The 21,533-nt window shown below is 43.0% G+C and overlaps 2 protein-coding genes across 5 annotated transcripts in view; one reads left to right on the top strand and one right to left on the bottom strand.

Moving 5' to 3' along the window:
• Positions 1–4,344, top strand: part of CENPP (centromere protein P) — a 295,796-nt gene extending 291,452 nt beyond the window's left edge. For both annotated transcript variants that reach the window (XM_006127564.5, XM_075939713.2), the window contains exons 8-9: positions 2,127–2,218; positions 3,971–4,344. In XM_006127564.5, the coding sequence (XP_006127626.2) occupies positions 2,127–2,218; positions 3,971–4,092 (214 nt within the window). In that variant the 3' untranslated portion in view covers positions 4,093–4,344. The remainder of the gene's footprint in view (positions 1–2,126; positions 2,219–3,970) is intronic.
• IPPK (inositol-pentakisphosphate 2-kinase) overlaps positions 4,116–21,533 on the bottom strand; it is an 88,441-nt gene continuing 71,023 nt past the window's right edge. For all 3 annotated transcript variants that reach the window (XM_075939712.2, XM_075939711.2, XM_089781095.1), the window contains 4 exons: positions 17,346–17,496; positions 11,124–11,226; positions 10,534–10,613; positions 4,116–7,980 (listed from right to left, as the gene is read on the bottom strand). In XM_075939712.2, the coding sequence (XP_075795827.1) occupies positions 7,755–7,980; positions 10,534–10,613; positions 11,124–11,226; positions 17,346–17,496 (560 nt within the window). In that variant the 3' untranslated portion in view covers positions 4,116–7,754. The remainder of the gene's footprint in view (positions 7,981–10,533; positions 10,614–11,123; positions 11,227–17,345; positions 17,497–21,533) is intronic.

The raw sequence follows: 21,533 nt of genomic DNA, 5'->3' as shown, positions 1-21,533 counted from the left end.
ATCCTAGTATTTTATACCCTTAACCAAACAAGTCTGATGCCAGGACATTCCATCAAAACAAACTTCAAAGAGAAATTATCAGCACAGAAAGAAACCAGTTTTTTAGGGAGTTTGAGCTTCAGCTCAAAATAGTTCATTAACACATTCCAACAGCCCATCCTCCTGGCCTTTCTCACATTGGTGAAGGTCAGTTAACTTTCTAGTGTACGTACAGAAGCGAGAAACTTAAGTGGCTTCTGTTATATTTAGCTAGAAGCCACTTCATATGAAATGGTTTCTACAGTTTCTACAATACGGTCTATGACTTATGCACATAATTTCCCCTGTTCTATCTCAATGTATTCTATACAAACGTAGTTTAAAGTAACAAAATCTCAGTCACTAATTATATGTAGGAGATATGGATGCACTGGTCAGATAAGGAGGGACCCTCCCCCCCTGACTACTAATTGTACCTATGATGTGAAATTTCCTTTGTCATATTAAGAACACATCCTCAAAATTCACTTATAGTGCCCAAAATACTAGATGTTATGGACAACGGAGCCTAGTTCTCAGCCCTAAGCAGTATGCAAATTAACTACTCTCAGAATGTGATTATAGAATGAGGATGAAGCTATAAACAAACATCATCAGGCTTAGAAAAGGAAGTCTAGGGTTAGAATTTTTATTCTGAAAATAACGTTGTGAAATATTAGCTTTCATAGCAAATCAGTTCTGTTCTCATGGATTTAATTAATTGTTAACTTAGCATACTCCACATTTTAGCAAATAACATACTTTGCACTATAATTTGTGCCTCTAAGAAATTACAACACTGTAAAAGGGGCACCAAGTCTGAATTCCATATTGCTAAATGCTTTTCTATTTAATGAATTAATAAAAGGGTGATCAACTACCAGAACTGGTGCTTAAACTTCAACTTTAACTTTTCTGGGCCTTCCTAGAAGTGCTGTAATTTTCAATATGTGTTCTTTTTACAGTAGGCTTAAATATGATTTTAATCTCTGCTGTGTACTAGTTCTAGCCACAAGCCTTATGGGAAGTAGAAAAATCTGTCTGTGTCCCAGTGTAGTACTTTGAGATGAATGAAAACAACAAATAGCACTTACATATAATAGTCAAGTCCAGTGTGTTTGTACAAGGTCAACCAATTGCAAGTATTTATTTCAAATTGAAATTTGATTGGAGAAACATTTCCTCTTCAGAGACTAGCACCGTAGCTGCTCGGACTTTTGGCATGTTTTGATTTTTCATAGTAGCAAATGTTTTAGAATGTATTGCAGGCTGGTAACTCAATGTGTGTCTAAAAAAAACCAAAAACAACCCTGTAGTCTAAAGTGGCCTTTTTTGAATAAACTTCCCCTGCATCTAGACTGCTGCCACGTTCTTTCAAAAGTAAATCAAAAGAACGCGGCTGTTTTTTCGAGCACAGAAAACCTCGTTTTACGAGGAATAACGCTTTTTCAAAAGTGCTCTTTCGAAAAAAGGCACTATGTAATGCAAACTGTGCTTTTTCAAAAGAGAGCATCCAGGTTGCCTGGGTGCTCTCTTTCAAAAAAAGGCTTGTTTTTTCAAAAGTACTGGTTGTAGTCTAGACTCTCTTTTTCGAAAGTATCAAAAGATCCCTCCTCAAACTCCTCAAGGGGTTTGGTTTGCACTAACGCATCCCAGCATGTACTTTCACTTTCGAAACAGCTGTTGATCAGAGTAATGCACCGCTGAGATCATGCTAATGAAGCGCAGGATATTTAAATCCCCACTTCATTGACTATTTCAAATGCCTACATTTGCATTCCTAGTTCGAACTAGGGTGCAAGTGTAGACATACCCTGAGAGTAAAAAAATAGAATCTGGTCTGTGGGCAGGCATAGTCACGCTTTTGACCTTTGTGAAAGTTTATTAATGAGTAGAGCTGCTCTCCAATATTGTATGGGGAATATCACACACTGCAAGATATTACTCTGCTGCAGCTAGTAAAAGTATAAGATTTTAATGTAAATGTAAGTACTTCATGTCTGCCTAGGTAGCATGCATTTGTTCAGTCAAGAAAACTTTAGCTTAGAAAAATACAAGCAACTATTGTGCATTATTTAATAAAGGGCTTCCCAATATGCATAATACAGGTTTGAGTTAATAATTGTTTGGAAAATTTATGTGGATGAAGAAGGGAGAGTTACACCTGTCCTGGATCTTCTGCCTAGAATACCAGCACAAGGTAATGTCAGTGTTGTATATTTTAAATCTGTTTTCCTTATCACTGACTTTAAACAGTTGTGCCCTGGGTTTTATGGACAATACAGAGCATGTTACTCACAGTATGTCAGAGTTTGAGGAATGTGGCTGATCTAGCAGGAGCTGTTTTGACTGGTATTTTGTAGAAGTAGCAGCAGAAATGAAAGAGTTGGCATTTCATTAGGAATGTTTTTGAAATCAATTCTGTTATATCAGCCCAAGAAGTATAAATCTATATAGACTAATTGCTCCCCATTAAAAAATGTGCTCGGAATGTAATTGTAACGCTTTTTGAAAGTAATGACAGCTCAGGCAAAGAATGAATTTTGTTAACCTAGAGTCTGAACATTTCACAGCCAGACCTCCCTTCCAAAAAAAATGTTGGTCAAGCTCGTTGAAACAAGTGTTTGGTTGGTTGGTTGGTTTTGTGTGTGCCCAGGCACTATGCTACTTTAACTTCCCTAATAAATAACTTCCCTTTAATTAGTTTTGCTTGCTCTCATCCCAAATTTCAGTTGGGAAAAAATGTCAGCCACTAACAAGTTTAGGGGCATTATTGTGTATTGCAAGGCACAGTAAAAATGTCAGTAAACCAACAGAAGTACACTGTTCTCCCTGCTACCCATTTTATAGTCCACTAGAGTGTGTCTCATTAGAGACACATTCCAAACTATTACATTGACCTGTTTTGTGTTTAACTGTCAAAGGCAGTCTGATTTATAAACAGGTGTTTATTTAATGAGCATAATGGGTTACAGTACTACTTCCTCTTCCTTAATTCTACATGGAATATGTTTCCATATTGACTGACTGCTGAGTTCAATTTTACTCCTTGAGCCTTAAACAGGACCCCTCTTCTAAAGTAGGCAGAAGCTAATAAATCTATTTGTGACAGCAGCTCAGCTGATAGAGGCTAGGCTTGTAACAGCTGTCCTGAAACTTCACTAATATGCTATCAGGCTCTGTAGTGGGTTTCAGGATGTGTGAGGTGATGCTGCAGCTGCCATAGGCTATGTTTATTCTGTTAATAAGAAATTGTCATGTTTCGTACTGATGAAGCATTCAGCTGTGACCCCTAACTGCAAAGCAAGAAGTTCAGAAACCCTTGGCTTTATCCTTTTTCTTCTAAGGGTATTAAATTAAAAAAAATTCCACTTGGTTAAATTCCACTGCTATTCTAAAGCTTGGGCATAACCAACTGGTTTTTGTAAAGACAGAGGCAAACAACTGGGTACATATTATTCCAAGCTTAATCTTGATTAGGCTAATCTCTTTCTATATATAAAAAGCTATTCCTATGGAATGAGTGACATCACGTTACTGTGCATCCCACAGCCTCCTTACTCCCCAGTGACCAGAACCATGTGGCCTCCCTCACTTTCCTCACACATCATGTGCCCTTTGCCCTGGGCAGGGGAGGGAGGGCGGGAGCGAGAGGCCACGGCTGGCTATGGGCCCAGGGGGAGAGCTGGATCTGCCTACTCACAGAGAGTGTTGGTGCATATAGCAAGCAGGGGGCACCACCCCCAGTGTAGAAAAAGTGACAGCTTCAAACCCCTTATTCAAATGATTAAGTGGCAAATTGTAGAACTTACCTCTTCCTAAGTCGAGCTGCCTGACAGTTTACATTTGTTTATGCCAGTCACTTTTTCCTAAAAATCACGAGCCCAGCACTGTTTTTATGCCCTGTACACTTGTTATGGTTAGGGCTTTAATCTCTTCTTTTCTCTCGCAGCCTTGGAGGATAAGGTGACAACTGTTGAAAATGGACCCCAGTGCTTCAGAAGTATGCTCCTTTTGCTGGGGATTGAGGCCTCCATTGAAAATCTGATCCAATCAGTTAGCATGGAGAAATGAAAACCACTTACTTATCCCTGGTAGAAATTTGGAAATTATTTTAATTATGATATTGTGTTATGCAGTCTATAATTTTATTGCATATAAACATTAAGTTATTTTCCATTTAAAAACCATACCCATAAAACATGCTATCTGTACAATTATGGCACGTTATATATAAATTGTCATGACATGAAAAATAAATACAGCCATTTAAATACAAAAATGCCAAATAAAATAATTACAGAGTGAATTTAATTATAAATTTAACTTTCTGAATGTACCAGAGTGGTTTTTCTTTCCTTAACATTTTCTAGAACATGTTACAGGAATATATGCTGTCGGATTCAAGTCAATAAAAAGTGGAAGTTTCATTTCACAGCTCTATACAAAAAGTACAGTGATTTTAAAACAGACATTGAAATAAACTGAAGTTGTATTTAAATATTCCTTCTGCTCAATTAAGATAGAAGTACAAAAATACATGACCAATCAAACCAAATTAAAGTGTGTGAAAAACAGGCTAGAATAGATTTTGTGAATGTTAGTGAAACAGTACAACTGCTGCTTCCTCTATAATGTGGCTGTGGACTAGACATTACTACTTTCACAAAGGGTTAGACATTAATGACTGGTTTGGTTTCAAAGCACCGAAAGTTGGCATTGTCATAATGCTGGCAGACCAGTAGTATTGTCAACTTGAAACATCATATTTGTTCATGGAATGTGCCATGTAAAGGGGCTTCAAGATATTTCGTGCAACCTCATTATGCTCCTTTCAGATATTTTAGTATGCACTTGCTTGTAAATGTGTAACATTTCTCACAGAAGAAAGCAATACATTTGGGGGGGGCGGGAGCAGTAGGGGAAGGGAACATAATAAATTTTGCATTGGTTCTTTAAAAAGTACTGCAATAGCCATCCTGTTTCCATGCAGTTAAGTGACCACCCCATTTTACTTTTGGAGGCCTTTAAACAACCTTGGGAAAGTCACAGTAGGGAAGCTCAAAATTGAATCACTAGTACCTTAATGTGTACTTGTATACATGTTTCTGTGATTGGGGGAGCCCCAAAAACCCTATAATTTATGTAAACTTTGCACACTCTCACAACGTAGTATCAATGAAGAGTTCTTTTGCAAACTCAAGTGCATGATTCTGTAAGTATGGATGTAGAAATATTTGACGTACATTTTGACAGAACAAGCAGTGTACACAGATTTACATTAACATAGAGCTGGTAGACTTCGGATTAACTCTCTGTTAATGACTGATAAGCTATCATCCTATTCTGTCCCTTATAGTTCTTCTCCCCCACCCCCGTCTGTCTTGACAAGGAATAAGTGAACTGAAGCATCCATTTGGTGTCTTGATTCAGTATTCCTACCCCACAGGATACGCATGCAGCTAAGCAAAAGTAAGAGTTAAATGCTGACAGACTACAATTTATTTCAAATGTCATCTTAGCCATAAAAAAGGTTGTTTTAGGGGTCTGCTATTAAGCAGGTAAAATAGTACTATAGTACTCATTTTGTATTATCTATTGTGTTTTTGTGCCAGCCAGTTTCCTCTTTAAAGTATATATGACAGCAAACTATAGCTAGATGCTGCCCACCTCTAACTTGAAACAATTATCATGAGTACATCCATCAAAAGTGGAAATTACAGCATAAATTTGACCACAGTAAGTTTTGTTCCTGCTGTGCATAGCTCCTCATTTAGACTAAAACTGACCAGAGCCCCTTTGCATGAAGTGTGATTTTTTTCTTGTAATCCTCTCCTCACAGGGTAGTATTACAACATACTAGAACTAGCCACACAGCAGATTGCAATAAATCAACAATGGTGTCAGATTAATGTGGATATAAGAAGTCTAAGCTAAAAAAGCAAACAACTGCACCTTAGGAAAGCACATTACTAACTGGTGATAGAAGTGAACCATGTTACCTTGCTCTGCTATATCTAAGTGTTATGCAATATTGCTGTATATAAAGAAGTTTATTGCAAATATCACCACTCTGGGCTCAACTGTGAAACAGATCAGGGTTTCACAGAATTGTACATTGGGTCCTGCCAATGAACGTGGCTACACTTTTTATGAAAGCCAATACTCTGAAGAAGCTGAGTTAAACACATTAGCTTCAAGCTCCCAATATAAATCTACTCTGTTTGATAAAGGGAAGTGATGATGAGGGTCCATATTTTGAAACTTATACAGTATGTATGTTCGTATGTACTGGTACAGATAGCAGCATTTCAAGATGGGCTTTGGGTAACATCTCCTTGTACATTCTTAGTGCATAAAAGCCCCAGAGAACCGTAAAGAAAGCTTTTTAACAGCTAAAAGAGAACCTGTAGTTCATTATACCACAATACCCACTTGTCTGAATACATAGCTTCATGCCCATGTTTTTGATCTAGGTGATGTTTTCACTTTTAAACGGCACAAAGCACCTCATCCACAAAAATCATATCTCCAGCTTGGCAAAACAAGTTTAACCTGTTACTACATAAACTAAAGCCACTGTCAACTGTTGGTACAAAGTTATCAGCAAAGAAAAAGTCACAACCTACAATGAACTTTACAAGATAAGCCACTCAAAAGTCAACCCTTTCCTCAAGAATCTGTCATTGCAGCCCACCTGATTTAAGAGCAAGCCTGAAAGTAGCTGCCTGTACTAGCTGCTATTTAATGCACAAAAAGCTGAGAAGCGTATCTGATTTAAGTCCAAAATCATATAGACAAAAACTGAGTATACAATTCCTATACAAGTTTGACTTAGGAAAGAGCTGGTTCCCGATTCACTAATTTAGCTGTGTGTGGACCATGGGATCAAAACCTGATATGTTCAACCAGCAAAAAAAAATATCAAGGCTGGATCCCTAGTAAAATTCCTAACCCTTATCCCTCATTATAACTTTCTACTTTGTTACACAAATAGTTACAGAAATCTTCTCAGACTGATCACAACGCTGTTGAAAGCATAGGCTAGAGTTCTCGGTTTCACTTTCTAATGCTTACAATGGATTTGCACTGACCTAGGAGCTCTACCTAGCCAGCACAAAAGAGCAATTATACAATTCAGTAGTGTGTTGTGTTTTCTACATGGGTAACAATTTATTTTGAAGTTAGTTTAGTGAATTTTTAATGTGCTCAGTGTGGCTTAATTTGAATTTTGGCTTAATCAATGTAGGGTGTTTTTTTCCCCCTCATATCTAAACATATGAGTGTTAAAATGCACAAGGTACTAGGGGCCACCCTTCACTTCTCATGTTAATTATCCGGATTTCTATATTAGTGCAATGTATCTGCAAATTCCTAACTCTGCATTGAAGGATGAATGAGAATTAATCCAGAATATTTCATTCAGTATTAAGAATATGAACTTAAACCTCAAGTTGAACTGTCATATTGTTGCAAGGCATGACACACATCTGTTCTGTAATATTGAACACATTCCTTCAGATTAGGTGTAGGTATATATGATGGGTTTTTTAGTGCTATGCCATGTCTTTGAAAGGCATAGCAATTAAAATATTTTTCTTAAAGCAAAAAACAAAAACAAAACACAAAAAAAAAAAACCACATTCACAGCTGGAAAATGCACTGAACACAACAGAAAATCAATGTAACTACATTTCACTAACCCTTCACTTTCAACCCTAACCTTAAAGAAACAGTTACACTTTATGGAGAACTAATGTGCAGTCTTCATTCTCCTTGAACAGATTTGACATCATTGGATCATCTTTGGCCTGTACATTCTTCAGATAATAGTTTACTATCTTGCCATCAAGTGTGTACTGATGAGGAATGCTTTCATATGGCTTAAGATCTAGGTCCAGGACAGAGACCGAAAAGGTGAATCTGGATTTGGATGCCACAACCTTGGGCCTTTGAGCAGAGCTGAAAAAGACCAATGGAATGTTACAAGATAATTTGTTACGGCAAACAAACCACTTACCCTCCTAGTAGAAACTCAAAGTTTGGTGACTTCATCTAAGATTCCATCAAAAACAACTCTACTTTACATGTAACACTCACACACAGTATATTACCATTGTCTCTATATTAATTAGTCATTGTAAACCAGAAAATTAGGACTTCCACTGATGAAGCTTTTAAAAGCAGACAGAATTCATCCTTTACTCAGGTGCAGTTTTTCCAGTCCAAAGTTGTGTGGGAACAAGAATGAATAAGCAATTTACATACACATGCCAATTCTTTCCCTGTTAGTTTCCACACCAATCAAAGCCAAACCTTCCTAAATTGCTCTAATATTAGAACTGTTAAATGAACCTCAACTGGTGGTTTAGCAGTAAGATTTACTTTTCCAAATGAAATTTGTCAAAAGTATTGCATGAATTTCATCCTAAAACAACCATCACTTGCATAAACAAAAGCATGAGTAGGCACAGTACAACTTCATGGTTTTTATATATATATATATACTAAATTATTCTTCCTCTGTATGAAACCTATTTTGTTCAATATTAACCTGGCCTGAGTAAATAAAACTGCCTTCTGCCTATTAGAGCTAGCATTCCTGTGTTAAAAATACATCTTAAATCAGATAAAATAATTTTCTTAAAATAAGAAAATAAGTCCCTTATGTGATCTATGAAATCCAAGTTAAAGGTTTCAAGGGGAGATTTTGTCTTCAGAACAAAAGAAAAAAATATATAGGTTACCGTATATACTCGAGTATAAGCCAAGTTTTTCAGCACATTTTTTGTGCTGAAAAATGCCCCCCTCGGCTTATACTCGAGTCAGCGTCTCGAGAACTGAGGCGGGCGGGCTCAGCGTGTCTCTGCCACCGGCCGGGTCTAGCCGCGTGAGCCCGGAGCTCCGGCCCCGGTAACTGAGGCGCTCGGGGCGGGGGGCGCTGCCGGGAGCGGGCTGGGCTCCGTGTGTCGGGGGCCGTCGCTGCGCGGGGCGCTCGGAGCCTCTGCCGGCCCACTAAGTTACTACAGGGGGCTCAGGTTAAGGAGTGGACAATCCCCAAAACAAAAGAACCAAGAAACCAAGTGTTAAACTCAGGGGATCATAGCAGACTAGCAGCTTGGCAAGAGGAAAAAAAGAGGGGCAGGCTTTTTCAGAAGAGGGGTCTTGTTCAACTGCAGGACCAGTCAGAGAAAAGCTAGCTGATGATGGGGTGGGGGAGACACCCTGAATTCTCACTGGCTGAGTCTTGGGAAGCTCCGCATGTATCTTAGGCAAACTCATGTCCTGCTATAGTTGCAAATTTCTATTTCTATACCCACGGACACTCGATCTTTCCCATTGATTACTCTGCACTTCCTTGAACATCAGTCCTCTTTTCTTTCATAAATGTGTGCTTCCCGGCACAACCTGAATGTGCTTTTTTCCTCTTCATAAGCCCTCAATTGCCTTTTTCTCCAAGACCCACTGTCCTCTTTCATTACCTTAGAAGCTCTGTATCAACATACCTTTCTGAGTCTTACAAGAGGAGCATAACCCCTGGAATAGGGTGTTTCCACCACTTTAAATGTATGTTTCTAGGTTGGTTTAAAGGGGAGGGAGATATTCATGTAATTTTATTGGTATCTATCTTCATTTTTTACATTTACCAGTAGCTGCCTCATTTCCTACCCTAGGCTTATACTCGAGTCAATATTTTTTCCCAGTTCTTTGTGGTAAAATTAGGTGCCTCGGCTTATATTCGGGTCGGCTTATACTCGAGTATATACGGTAGAGAAGAGATTATCTTCTTCAGCGTTCACCTCCAAAGTAGCACAAATCCACATGGAAAATTAGCTTTGACTTCACTGAAGGGATGATTAGGGTTGTGTTGCGGAAGAGTCACATGAACACTAAGTTATTAAAGCTGCAGAGTTGCAACAAAAGTTTCACCTGTTCATGAATGACCACTTTTGACAAAACAAGAGCAAAAAACAAAGTAGCTATGCTTTAGATCAGCCACTCAACCTTTTAAAATTGGCTGTTTTCAAAAGCAACTTTCCTACATACGAGACAAATACAGCCACTACCAAGTATGTCTTCTGTCCAATACTCTAAGAAGAAACTGAATACATCTTAATATTCAGAAGGATGTCAAAAGCTATGCAAAGACACAGAATAAGACCATAAGTCTTTTGTCATGATGACTGAGGTAATTCTTGTTTATCCTTAAAGGTATATCATCAACATGAGGCCTTTGAAATGGATTTCAGCCTCCAAACTAACTGTCATAGCACTGCATAGTAGGGATGTTAAATATTGGTTAATTGAATAGTCGAATAACCTCATGAAGTTTTATCGGTTAGAGGACTAGTCTATATTCCCTGGGGGGGGGAGGCCAGTAGCCACTATCAGAAGTTTCTCATAAAATGCTTCATGATTAGTGTTCCCATTCTCAGCTGAGCAACAGTAAAACATCCTAAAGTTTATTGTACTGAAATCAACTATAGAAAGTGTTTTTCCTTTGGCTGTCCTTACCACTCATCCTGTAGACAAGGTGAAAGGGAAATCATGATGGAGCAGTCTTTAGCTGTCATTGCAACTCTGTACTGCTGAACCTATACACAAGGCAAAAACAGGATGAGTCATCTCTATAATAGGAGTATTTCTGGACTCAGTCACAGAGACAAAGCCAAAGTATATTTAAGAATGAATTGAGTTGAGGAGATTATACTGGTCTCATTACATTGAAAAGTCTGAGGCATATTCACTATAACATTTTTTCTACACTACATGTTACAAAAGGGTCACTCTTCACACACACTACTTTGCATGAGTATATATTATTGGCCAACACCAAGAAACTTTCTTTAAAAACACTTTCTTCAACTAATATGAAATAGCTATGCACTTAAATCTACAGTCTGATTTAAAAAGGAGTAAGGAATTTATGAACAGTTAACTCCTTTATTAAAATTAAAATAGTAGCATGAACTGTGGAAGTTAACAGATTTTTAAATGCTTTAAAAAAAAATCACCAAAACAATTTTTAAAAAAATGATTTTGCCAAGCCTAATTCTATATAAAATATAGAATAAAGCTTTAGCACCCATGCTGAAGAAAGGTACCTTCGTCAAAGCAAATGCTTCTGTTCCATCGTCTTCAGTTGAAAGGTCGAGAAGTTTCTCATAAAATGCTTCATTGTAAGGTCCATCTACCTGTAATGTACTTCTAAAGAGGACAAAAAACAGGAAGGTAGAAATGGAATGCTTAATGTATGCATACTTCAAAAAATATGCAAGATCAACTTTTTGAAAAGGTAGACAACTTAAATTAATTGTCAGTTATTTGTTAACAGGACTCAATATTAAAGTTGATCACCATTCCTGTAATATTTCAGATTTCAGTGTATAAGAAGCTACCCAGAGACTTTTGGCAAATGAAGCTCTAGAACCCTCTTGTGGTTAGTGTCTAAATTACACAAGGAAGTCACCATTTTAAGGCAAGAACAACAAGGAGTCCTGTGGCACCTTATAGACTGACAGATTTATTGGAGCATAAGCTTTCGTGGGCAAAGACCCTCTTTGTCAGATACATGTCTTTGCCTATAATAGCTTATGCTCCAATAAATCTGTTAGTCTATAAGGCGCCACAGGGCTTCTTGTTGTTCTTGCAGATTCAGACTAACACGGCTACCCCCGTGATACATTTTAAGGCAGTGGTTCCCAACTTTTTTATACCGCAGACTGGCAAACCCATTTTGGAGGACTGGTAACATTTTATTTGCATATTCACATATTCATAATTTGTTACATGGCAGGCGGCTGCCGAAGCTGAAGCCAGCCGTTCATGGCGGCTTTATAGCTTTCATAGCTCATGATAGTCCTGGGCTCGCCTCAGCTCTGCTGGTGCCTCACTCCCAACCCACAGCCGCTGCTCTACCAGCCCTGGGCTCCCCCCAGCTCTGCCAGTGCCCCTTATATGCCTGACCCACAGCCCCTGCTAGCCCAGCCTTGTATAAAGAGAAGCCTCCAAGAAGTTAGCGGATTCAAAGCAGCAGAAAGATTTAGCACAATTGTCAGAGAGCACAGATGCTTCCTCTCCCTCCCCCCCCCCCCACGCCTGGGTCATTTAGGGCAGTTTCTAGACTTTGCCCACTTTGGCCATGGGGGCCTGGTGGCTGCAAAGCCCCACTACTGCCAGCAGGGGCCGACCCCCCCAGCCTGCATTCTTCCACGTGAGCGTTTGCAAGTTCAACAAAAGAGCAGCATGCAGACGTGAAACTAGGAGAGGACACTCAGGCCTGCAAACGGTATCATAAGAAGATAAGAACGGCCGTACTGGGTCAGACCAAAGGTCCATCTAGCCCAGTAGCCTGTCTACCGACAGTGGCCAGCACCAGGTGCCCCAGAGAGGGTGGACCAAAGACAATGATCAAGCGATTTGTCTCCTGCCATCCCTCTCCAGCCTCTGACAAACAGAGGCCAAGGACACCATTTTATCCCCTGGCTAATAGCCTTTTATGGATCTAACCTCCATTAAATTATCTAGCTTCTCTTTAAACTCTATTATAGTCCTAGCCTTCACAGCCTCCTCTGGCAAGGAGTTCCACAGGTTGACTACACGCTGCGTGAAGAAGAACTTTATTAGTTTTAAACCTGCTACCCATTAATTTAATTTGGTGTCCTCTAGTTCTTCTATTTAGGGAACTAATAAATAACTTTTCTTTATCAGCCCTCTCCACACCACTCATGATTTTATAGACCTCTATCATATCCCCCCTCAGTCTCCTCTTCTCTAAACTGAAAAGTCCCAGTCGCTTTAACCTCTCCTCATATGGGACTCGTTCCAAACCCCTAATCATTTTAGTTGCCCTTTTCTGAACCCTTTCCAAGACCAAAATATCTTTTTTGAGGTGAGGAGACCACATCTGTACACAGTATTCAAGATGTGGGCGTACCATAGTTTTATACAGGGGCAGTAAGATATTCTGGGTCTTATTTTCTATCCCTTTCTTAATAATCCCTAACATCCTATTTGCCTTTTTGACCGCCGCTGCACACTGTGTGGAAGTTTTCAGAGAACTGTCCACGATAACTCCAAGATCTCTTTCCTGATTTGTCGTAGCTAAATTAGCCCCCATCATACTGTACATATAGTTGGGGTTATTTTTCCCGATGTGCATTACTTTACACTTATCCACATTAAATTTCATTTGCCATTTTGTTGCCCAATCACTCAATTTGGTGAGATCTTCTTGGAGTCCCTCACAGTCTGCTCAACATCAACACAATCAACACAAGCCCAACACCCAGAGCACCAAAGCTGAAAGCTGGGTGGCAATGCTGGGCTGTTGTGGGGGTGCCAGGAAATGAGCGCTTCAGTTACTGCAAAGCACCTGCCACTGGCCTGGTCCCTGCATTCTTGGGATCTGTGGGCCCTCTGCAAAGCTAGCTGTTCACGGTGGGGGGCTGGAAAGTGCTTGCCTGTCTCTTTAAGGACACGAACAACACAAGTCCTTGGCAGTCCTGGGGATCTTCAGCTAGAAAGGGCTCAATGGAACGGAAGGAAACCCAGGACTGGGCTAGCAGGGGCTGCAGGGTGGATTTCGGCCCCTGCCCAGGGGCTCTGGCAACCAGGTTCCCCAAAGGGCTCCCCAAGGGGAAGCCAGGAAGCCAACTGCATCCTGCATCACATACAATGATGAGGGGGGGCACTTTTCTTAGCTCTGCCCCACAGAACCCTTTCTCTATATGGAGCCCTACATGCCAAAGGGCAGCATGTGCCAACCGCTGCCCAGAGCTGCACCCCATCCCACCCCCACGCCACACCAGCCCTGCCTTGCCCCTTCTCCACAAAGGGGTTTGTGAAGGGAGGATGCGGATAATATTGTCCAGGAGACTCCTGCACCATGACAGGACCCCACCCCATGCCAAACCCCCAGTACCAGCCCCACCCCCTGCACATAGGGGGCACTTTGAGGAAGGAGAAAGGGCTCAGATTGGTCCTGAACAACCAGCTGGCGGTGAGAGCAGCCCCCAAACATCCCTCCACTGCCCCCTGAACCCATCCCCAAAGCCCCCCATTGGGATCCCTAACCTCGACCCTCCCAAAGCCCCCCACTACCCACCAATGCCAGCCACTGTCCCAAGTCCCCTGCACCCAGCCCCCCAGTGCCAGCCTCCTGCCCTCAGACTCACCAGTGCCAGCCTCCAATCCCAAATGCCCCAGTGCCAGCCCCATTTCCAGAGCCCCACTGCCCCCAACCCCCCCAGAGCCTCCTCCAGTGCCAGCCCCCAATATTAGCCCCATCTCCATAGCCTCCCAATGCCAGCTCTGCTCTTGTAACCCTCCCACTACTAGCCCTGTCCCCCAGACATCCCAGAGCCCCCCACCTCATAGAGCTTCCCCACCTCCAGAGTCCCCCAGCACTAGCCCAGCCCACAGAGCCTTCCCCCTCCCCCCACCTAGTCCTCTGCTGCCTCCCAGCCGCCATCTGAGCCCTCCTACCCAAGTCACAGCTCCTCTAATACTGCCTGCTGGGCTCCACGCAGCCCTCCCGCCACGCAGTGAACTGCTCTTCTGTGGCCAGGAGGAGACCCCGCCCTGCCCGGCACTGGTTGGCTGAGAGGCGGGGCAGGACATGCCTCTCCCAACAGCTGCAGTGGGAGGGGAGGCACTGGGTGGTGTACACCCCACCTCCCACCCAGATCTTGCAGCCCTGTCCCACTCACTGGCAGCCCTCTCCGCACACTGAGCCCCTCATTTTTGTTCCAACCCCAGAAACTAAGCAGGTCCAAAAATCCACTAACGCTGGAACCCCAGAAAAGTAAAACTGGCCTATGGGAAGCCCTGAACCTCAGTCCTCCTGTCTTTTCCCCTCACCCCGTGGGGTCTGGAGCACCAGAAGAGTGAGGTGTCTCCACTGGGGGCCACATCAATGAGGGTTAGGAGCTTTCTGCTTCTCACTTGTGCGGTCCCCAATTGATTTTTCTGTGGGTCAGTGGCCTGATTCAAAAAAGGCTCCCACCCCTGCCATAAAGAACGAAAACACTGAAACGTTTTGTGTTGGACAGAATTTAATATTTGACTTTCTTTAAAATGAACTTTGATAAACTAACATGAGAAAGTTAAAATGCTTAATCTGTTTCATAATTTCAATTAAACCATTCTCCCTCTCTGCAGCCCTAGCAAAATGCCTCAGGAGTAATAACTTAGTTAATGGTGAGTTTCCCTTACAAATGGTGGTCGGCAGAAAGGTTTGCACTGACCCACATGGCCCACAAGGTGTGCAGTGGAGAGAGTCCCGCCCCCACTCCTGGGAAAGCCGCACAGCCCAGGACAGGAAGCTTACATCTCGGCTCGCCACAACCCCTGCCTGACCCCAAGCTCCCTACTGCACCCAATCTCCACCCCGGACTCCGCACCTCCTCCATTGATATCATAGAAGAACGCGACCCTCAACCACTTTCCTACATCTTGGAGTAGCCCCCCATCAAAAATTGACTAGGATCTTGTTTTCTCGTCTCATTAATCGATCACTTTCTTGGCTAAGCTGTGTAAACAATGTATCCTGATCTACTGATATTATTACTCATATTTACAGGAAAACATAAATGTCAGCCTTAAATTAACTGAAGTAATTAATTTGTAAATATCTGGAACACTTGCTATAACTAGAGTCCTGCAAATCTGCAGCTCTTTTTTTCAGCTATGCATGTGGGTACAAAATTTGTATCTAGAACCCTGCAAATTTGCTGATATCTGCTTTATATCTGCTGGTGGATGTGGATGAGGATATCTGTGACTTGTTTTTGTGAATACAGAAACTATAACTACTGGAGTATAGAAATGCATAGCTCATGCATTAAAAGTTATTTCTATTGTCACAACTCAATTTTCAACCAACATTTGTAACAGTATCTCATTTTCACAAGATTGAAGATTACAACGGGAGACTTACTATAGGCTCTTGATTTCAAATTTAATTTTAAATAGCTTTTAATAAATATGTATTTAATTACAAAATAATTTAAATAAAAACATCTAAATTTGATTTATTTTAATGAAAAATTTTACCCACCCTGCCTCCATTGCTGGGGATTCCCAAACCTTTAGGATTTCACTAATAAGCAGTAGGTGCCAACTACTTTTCTCTGAACTCTTCCCTAAATGATCTGTTAGGAATTGTACCTTTACAAATCTGAACTGGGTCTTGGTTCTCTTCCCTAAAAGAAATCTAGACAGGAAGACAGTCACATCAACCAGAAAATTGCCCCCAAGTTTGATTGTGCAGAATTACATGAAAGGTCAAGTTAGAAATTCAATATCTAGACCAGGGGTGGGGAACCTCAGGCCTGGGGGCCAGATGCAGCCCCCAGCTTGCCTGGATCCAGCCCCTGAGGCTCAGCATTGGGGAGCCCGCGTTGGCGCTCCAGCCCCCTGCCACCCACAAAATCTACTGGAGCACAAAATCTAGCCAGGGACCCCCTAGGCTCTGATGTGCAAGGAGAATGGGGGGAGTGTCATCTTGCATCTTACTTGTGTGTGGCCCCCAACTGATGTTTTTGTGGGTCAGTGGCCCGCGACCCAAAAAAGATTCCCCACTCCTAATCCAGATGCTAAAATGAAAAGCATTAAGCTCAGGGCAACGTAATAGGTCTCTAGATACAAAGATGATTCCGGAACAGCAGGAGATGGAATCGATATTGTACAGTGCTGTATTGTGTCTATACACCTAGCCATGCTACAAAAAATTAGGCTCTTCCTTTCTGCATCAATAGCTTTTAAGCTGGCTCCTGACACCCACTGACTCCCAGAGTGGCAGCTGGCTCCCCAGAAGCAGGTCGGGAGCCTGCATGTAACCGTGAACGTTAACCGATAAACCCAGGCTTATTGGTTAACCATTTACACGGTTCTATGTTCACATGCCTACTTAATACCAAGTCGCATATCAGAACAAGTGGTGAAATTAAAAGGCAGTGTGTTTAGAGAAAAAAAAGTACTTATCAGATGTAAATAAGAAGGCTGATGCTTCTTTTTAAATGGAGCTAAACATCTTAATGGTCGCTAACATCTGCAATTTTACAAGGCCAGCTATGAAGGTAATAATACATCACATTGGTATTTTACAGCCTTCTCCTGTAGCTCTATATATGTGTTCCCTCTGTAGGCATAACGCTACAAAGTGAACCAGTGGTGTCATCCCTTCTGGCAAGTTTTGGAACACTCTGAATTGGTATCAAAACCAGAAGACAAATCGCTATGAACGGACACTTTCCAGTCTGCAATTCAAAATATCGCATTATACCTTCCCAAGCTGAGTACAGAAGTCAGCATGGAAATCTTACCTCTCCTCAGGAAACTCTTCCAAGTACTGTTCAACTCTATTGTACAAAGGATAAAGTCCCTCAATATCCAGCATGTCCAGCATCTGAGCCTGGAGGGTTTTATAAAGGAGACAGCCCCTTGGTAAGCCAGAGCTCTCCATTTTATTTTTACCTAGAAGAAAAAGTATTTTCAAATTGAATAGTTTGAAAAAGAGTAACCAGTTTTACCTAAGAGACCCCAGCATGAGTAGCTGAAGGAAAAGCTACAGGCTGAGTCTTAAATTTACAATAATAAAAGATTTCACATTTTTAACTAATATATTGTGTATAACAACTAGTGCTGGACTATGCAGTGAATCTTATGGGATGGAAGAAGTTACTCACCTTGTGCAGTAACAACGGTTCTTCAAGACCTATGTCCCTATAGAGACTCAGGTCTCAGTGCATCCTTGCGCCGGCGATTGGAGATTTTTGCCTAGCAGTGCCTTCCTGTGTCATGCATACGCAGCTACCGTCTTGCACTATTTTCATCCGTTAGCTGCATGTGCTGCCTGGCAATCCTCTAACGGACTCCAAGTTGAGGGGAAGAAGGAAAGATAGTGGAGCACCAACTGGGGGCACATCTCAAAGAACCATCCTTACTGGACAGGGTGAGTAACTAATTCTTCTCCTTCGAGTGGTGTCCCTGTGGGAGCTCCACTCAGGTGACCAGTTAGCAGTACCCACCGCTCATGGTAGTGTGTCTTGGAGTCAAATGTGGGAAGAGGCAAGGACCGCATTGGCTGAAGTAGTGGTAGGTATGGGTTCCTGCTGCAGAACATAATGTTGTGCAAAAGTGTGGCGTAACAACCACGTCACTGCCCTACAGATATCTATGAGGGGATACGCCAGATGCCTGTAGCCAGGATGCCCTGCGGAGGACCACCGCAGAGGCTGTCACGCGAGCTGCGGTGTCTGCTACATCCATGGCAGACTGTAGGGCAGTACGAGCAATGTTGTGACCCTCCTGCATGACGTTAAGCAATGTTGGCCTCTTGTACTCAGGTAGGTGTTGGAGCAGATCCTGTAATTTCGAGTCGTTGGCGTGACTGTAGTCTGCGAGCATAGCTGTGTAATTCGCAACTCTCAAGAGTAGTGTGGCTGATGAATAGACTTTATGCCCCATAACGTCCATCTTTTTATGGTCCTTATCCTGTGGGGTGGACTTGAGATTGGGTTGTTTGCCCTTGTGTCGAACTGAATCCACCACCAGGGAATTCGGAGGTGGGTGCGTAAAGAGGAAGTCGATATTTTTAGGAGCAATAAAGTATTTACGACCTACGCTTTTATTTGTTGGAGTGATGGATGCTGGAGTTTGCCAGATGTTATTGGCCAGGTCCATAATAGCCCCTCCATGGGGAGGGCTAATCTGGGAGGTAGCTGTAGTTGTCGTGTGGAGAAGGAAATATTGTTTCTCCTGTACCTTCCGGAGATCCCTTTGTTGAGTTATAGCCACTCTTTTGAAAAGGTCTTGAAATTTCTTAATGTCATCCCCAGATGGTGCAGCTTCTGGTGTGATTGCTTCGTCCGGAGATGAGGACGAGATATCAAGCGGTAACCTAGTCACTCCCTCAGAGAGAGAGAGAGAGAGACATGTGCTTCCGAGGGGGCTGGAGAGTTTGGCTCGGTGGCAGAAAGTGTGGCGGCAGACATGTCAGGAGGAGGCTGCCTAGAAATGGTCGAAGGTGCCCGATAGTGGCCCTTTTTCGAATGCCACTCCCAGGGTTGCCATAGGGTGGCGTATGGCGGTGGTGGGTAAGCATATTGCTGGGCATATGGGTGTGGAGGAGGAGGATATGCGTACTGAACCACCGCAGGCTGCCAAGAGGGAGGTCTATGCTCCGGGCTAGAACGCTGCGAGGAGAATCTGCTCCATGATTCGGTGCCAATCTCACTGAGGGATTGAGAGATGACTGAAGAGCGGCGGGACCTCACTGAATGAATAGAAGATCCTGGAGAAGGCGGTGCCAAGGACGTGCGGCTCTGGGCCGTAGGTAGGTGCCATTCGTGCCTCCCGGTCGGTGTTGTACGGTGCGACGTAGGCGGTGCCGGGATTGGGCCCGATAATGGTGGAGGTGACGGTGCCGAGGGCCGGTCAGGTGCCGAAGTACCGGGCGGTGCATGTCGGTGCGGACCTTCTTCGGCGCTGGGCTCCATGCCGGCTTCGCATGGTGGCAGAGGAATTAACTTTTCCGCCAAAAATGTTTAACCTCTTGTGCTCCTTGTCCTGTGGCGTGGACTTATACTGGGGGGCTGTATCTAGACTGGCAAGTTTTTCCGGAAAATCAGCCGCTTTTCCGGAAAAACTTGCCAGCTGTCTACACTGGCCGCTTGAATTTCCGGAAAAGCACTGACGATCTCATGTAAGATCGTCAGTGCTTTTCCGGAAATACTATGCTGCTCCCGTTCAGGCAAAAGTCTTTTTCCGAAAGACTTTTGCGCAAAAGGGCCAGTGTAGACAGCACAGTACTGTGTTCCACAAAAAAGCCCCCGTTGCGAAAATGGCGATCGGGGCTTTTTTGCGGAAAAGCGCGTCTAGATTGGCCACGGACACTTTTCCGCAAAAAGTGCTTTCGCAGAAAAGCATCCTGCCAATCTAGATGTGCTTTTCCGAAAATGCTTTTAACGGAAAAGTTTTCCGTTAAAAGCATTTTCGTAAAATCATGCCAGTGTAGACGTAGCCAGGTTGTCTAGATCCATGATTGACTGAGTTCACAATCAATGAATTTGGTTAGGTGTGCAGAAAAAGAAAATCCATGCCTTTAGCTGGGTTGAAGTATTTTCTGCCTGTGCTGCGATTTGTGGGAGGGATAGAGGCTGGTGTTTGCCAGAATGCCTCTGATGGCTCCATAATGGCTTCATTGATTGGTAATGCTACTTTGGATGATGTCACTGGTTAAAGTATCTTCAGTAATCTGTGTTGGTTTTCTGGTACTCCCTGCAGTGCAATATCCTGGAACCGAGCTACTCATTTAAACAAGTCCTGAAACTGCTTCATGTTGTCTGGAGGAAGAGAGGATGAGGGAAAGACAGCCTCATCTGGAGAAGACGAAGACTGTGGCACTGGGAAGGAACTGTCTCAGAGTGAGATAAGATGTCATTGTCATCCATTGGCTCAGCCTGGGTTGCTACAGAAAGTGAATGTGGAGGATGAGATACTGAGGAGTGTGCAGTGGTAGCCAGAGAACGCATCACAGTATGCGCTGGTGCTGATACCGCCATCTCACGTGATCGGTGATGGTACAAGGAATGGGAGCAGTATTAGCTCCATGGCTCCCAAGGGGGCCATTGGGGTTGGAATACCTGTGGTGGATAAGGCCAGGGATGATTAAACCATGGCTAATGCACAGGGAAGAGTGGTGTTTGGTGCCGTAAGGAACACCAGGAAGTAGCTAAGCCCGTTGGTGAGGAGTGCTGCAAAGAGAACCTGCTTTCCTGACCAGTGCCATGCCCAGTTAAGATGGTGTAGGTGAAGAAGATACATGTTCCACGGGTTGTTGGTACGGACTAGGCTGAGGATTCTGGAAGAATGCAGAGGTGAAGAGTTACTCGGCACCAGAAGAAATAGTGTGCATGGCTGCGGTACTCTGTGCTGGGTGTCAGCTATTTTATGAGAAATCTTCTTTGGCTCCAGCGCCAGGGTATGCTTAGATTCCAACTGATGGGAACCAGAGTGTTGGCTCGGTGCCAAGGTGTCCATCAGCACCAGTGCTGGTGGCATGCCTGAGTTTGTTGGTGCCAGGCGAGGAGCAGTACTGGTCAGTGAGGAGGAGCTGGACTTCCCCTTCGGTTCCAACTCAGCCCTCTTTGTAGGTACCATTTTGTGCTTCTGCGCTGTGCCAGAGGTAGACAGCACTGGCAAATGGGCAGCATGGATGTGAATGGTAAAGACCATGCTGGAGAGACTCGGGACACATGGGAAACCCTCGAGGTGATGAATTAGCCCTTTTTCACTGAGTTAAAGACTTGGCGGGTTCAGTAGACTGAGATTCCAGTGATTGAAGGAATTTCTCCCATAGGAGGTTCTTCAGTCTCATTTCTCTGTCCTTTCTGGCTCTGGCCATTATGTTCTAGCAGCATGGGCACTTCTGAACTACATGGCCTTCACTGACACATTTTATGCACAAAGCATGCCCGTCAGATGTGGGCATCAAGTCTCAGCACGAATCC

This window comes from Pelodiscus sinensis, chromosome 11, assembly GCF_052426305.1.
Source record: "Pelodiscus sinensis isolate ZL-2025 chromosome 11, ASM5242630v1, whole genome shotgun sequence".
Taxonomy (NCBI): Eukaryota; Metazoa; Chordata; order Testudines; family Trionychidae; genus Pelodiscus; species Pelodiscus sinensis.
The sequence above is the reverse complement of the archived record's forward strand: the minus strand, read 5'-3'. Positions and strand labels throughout refer to the sequence as shown.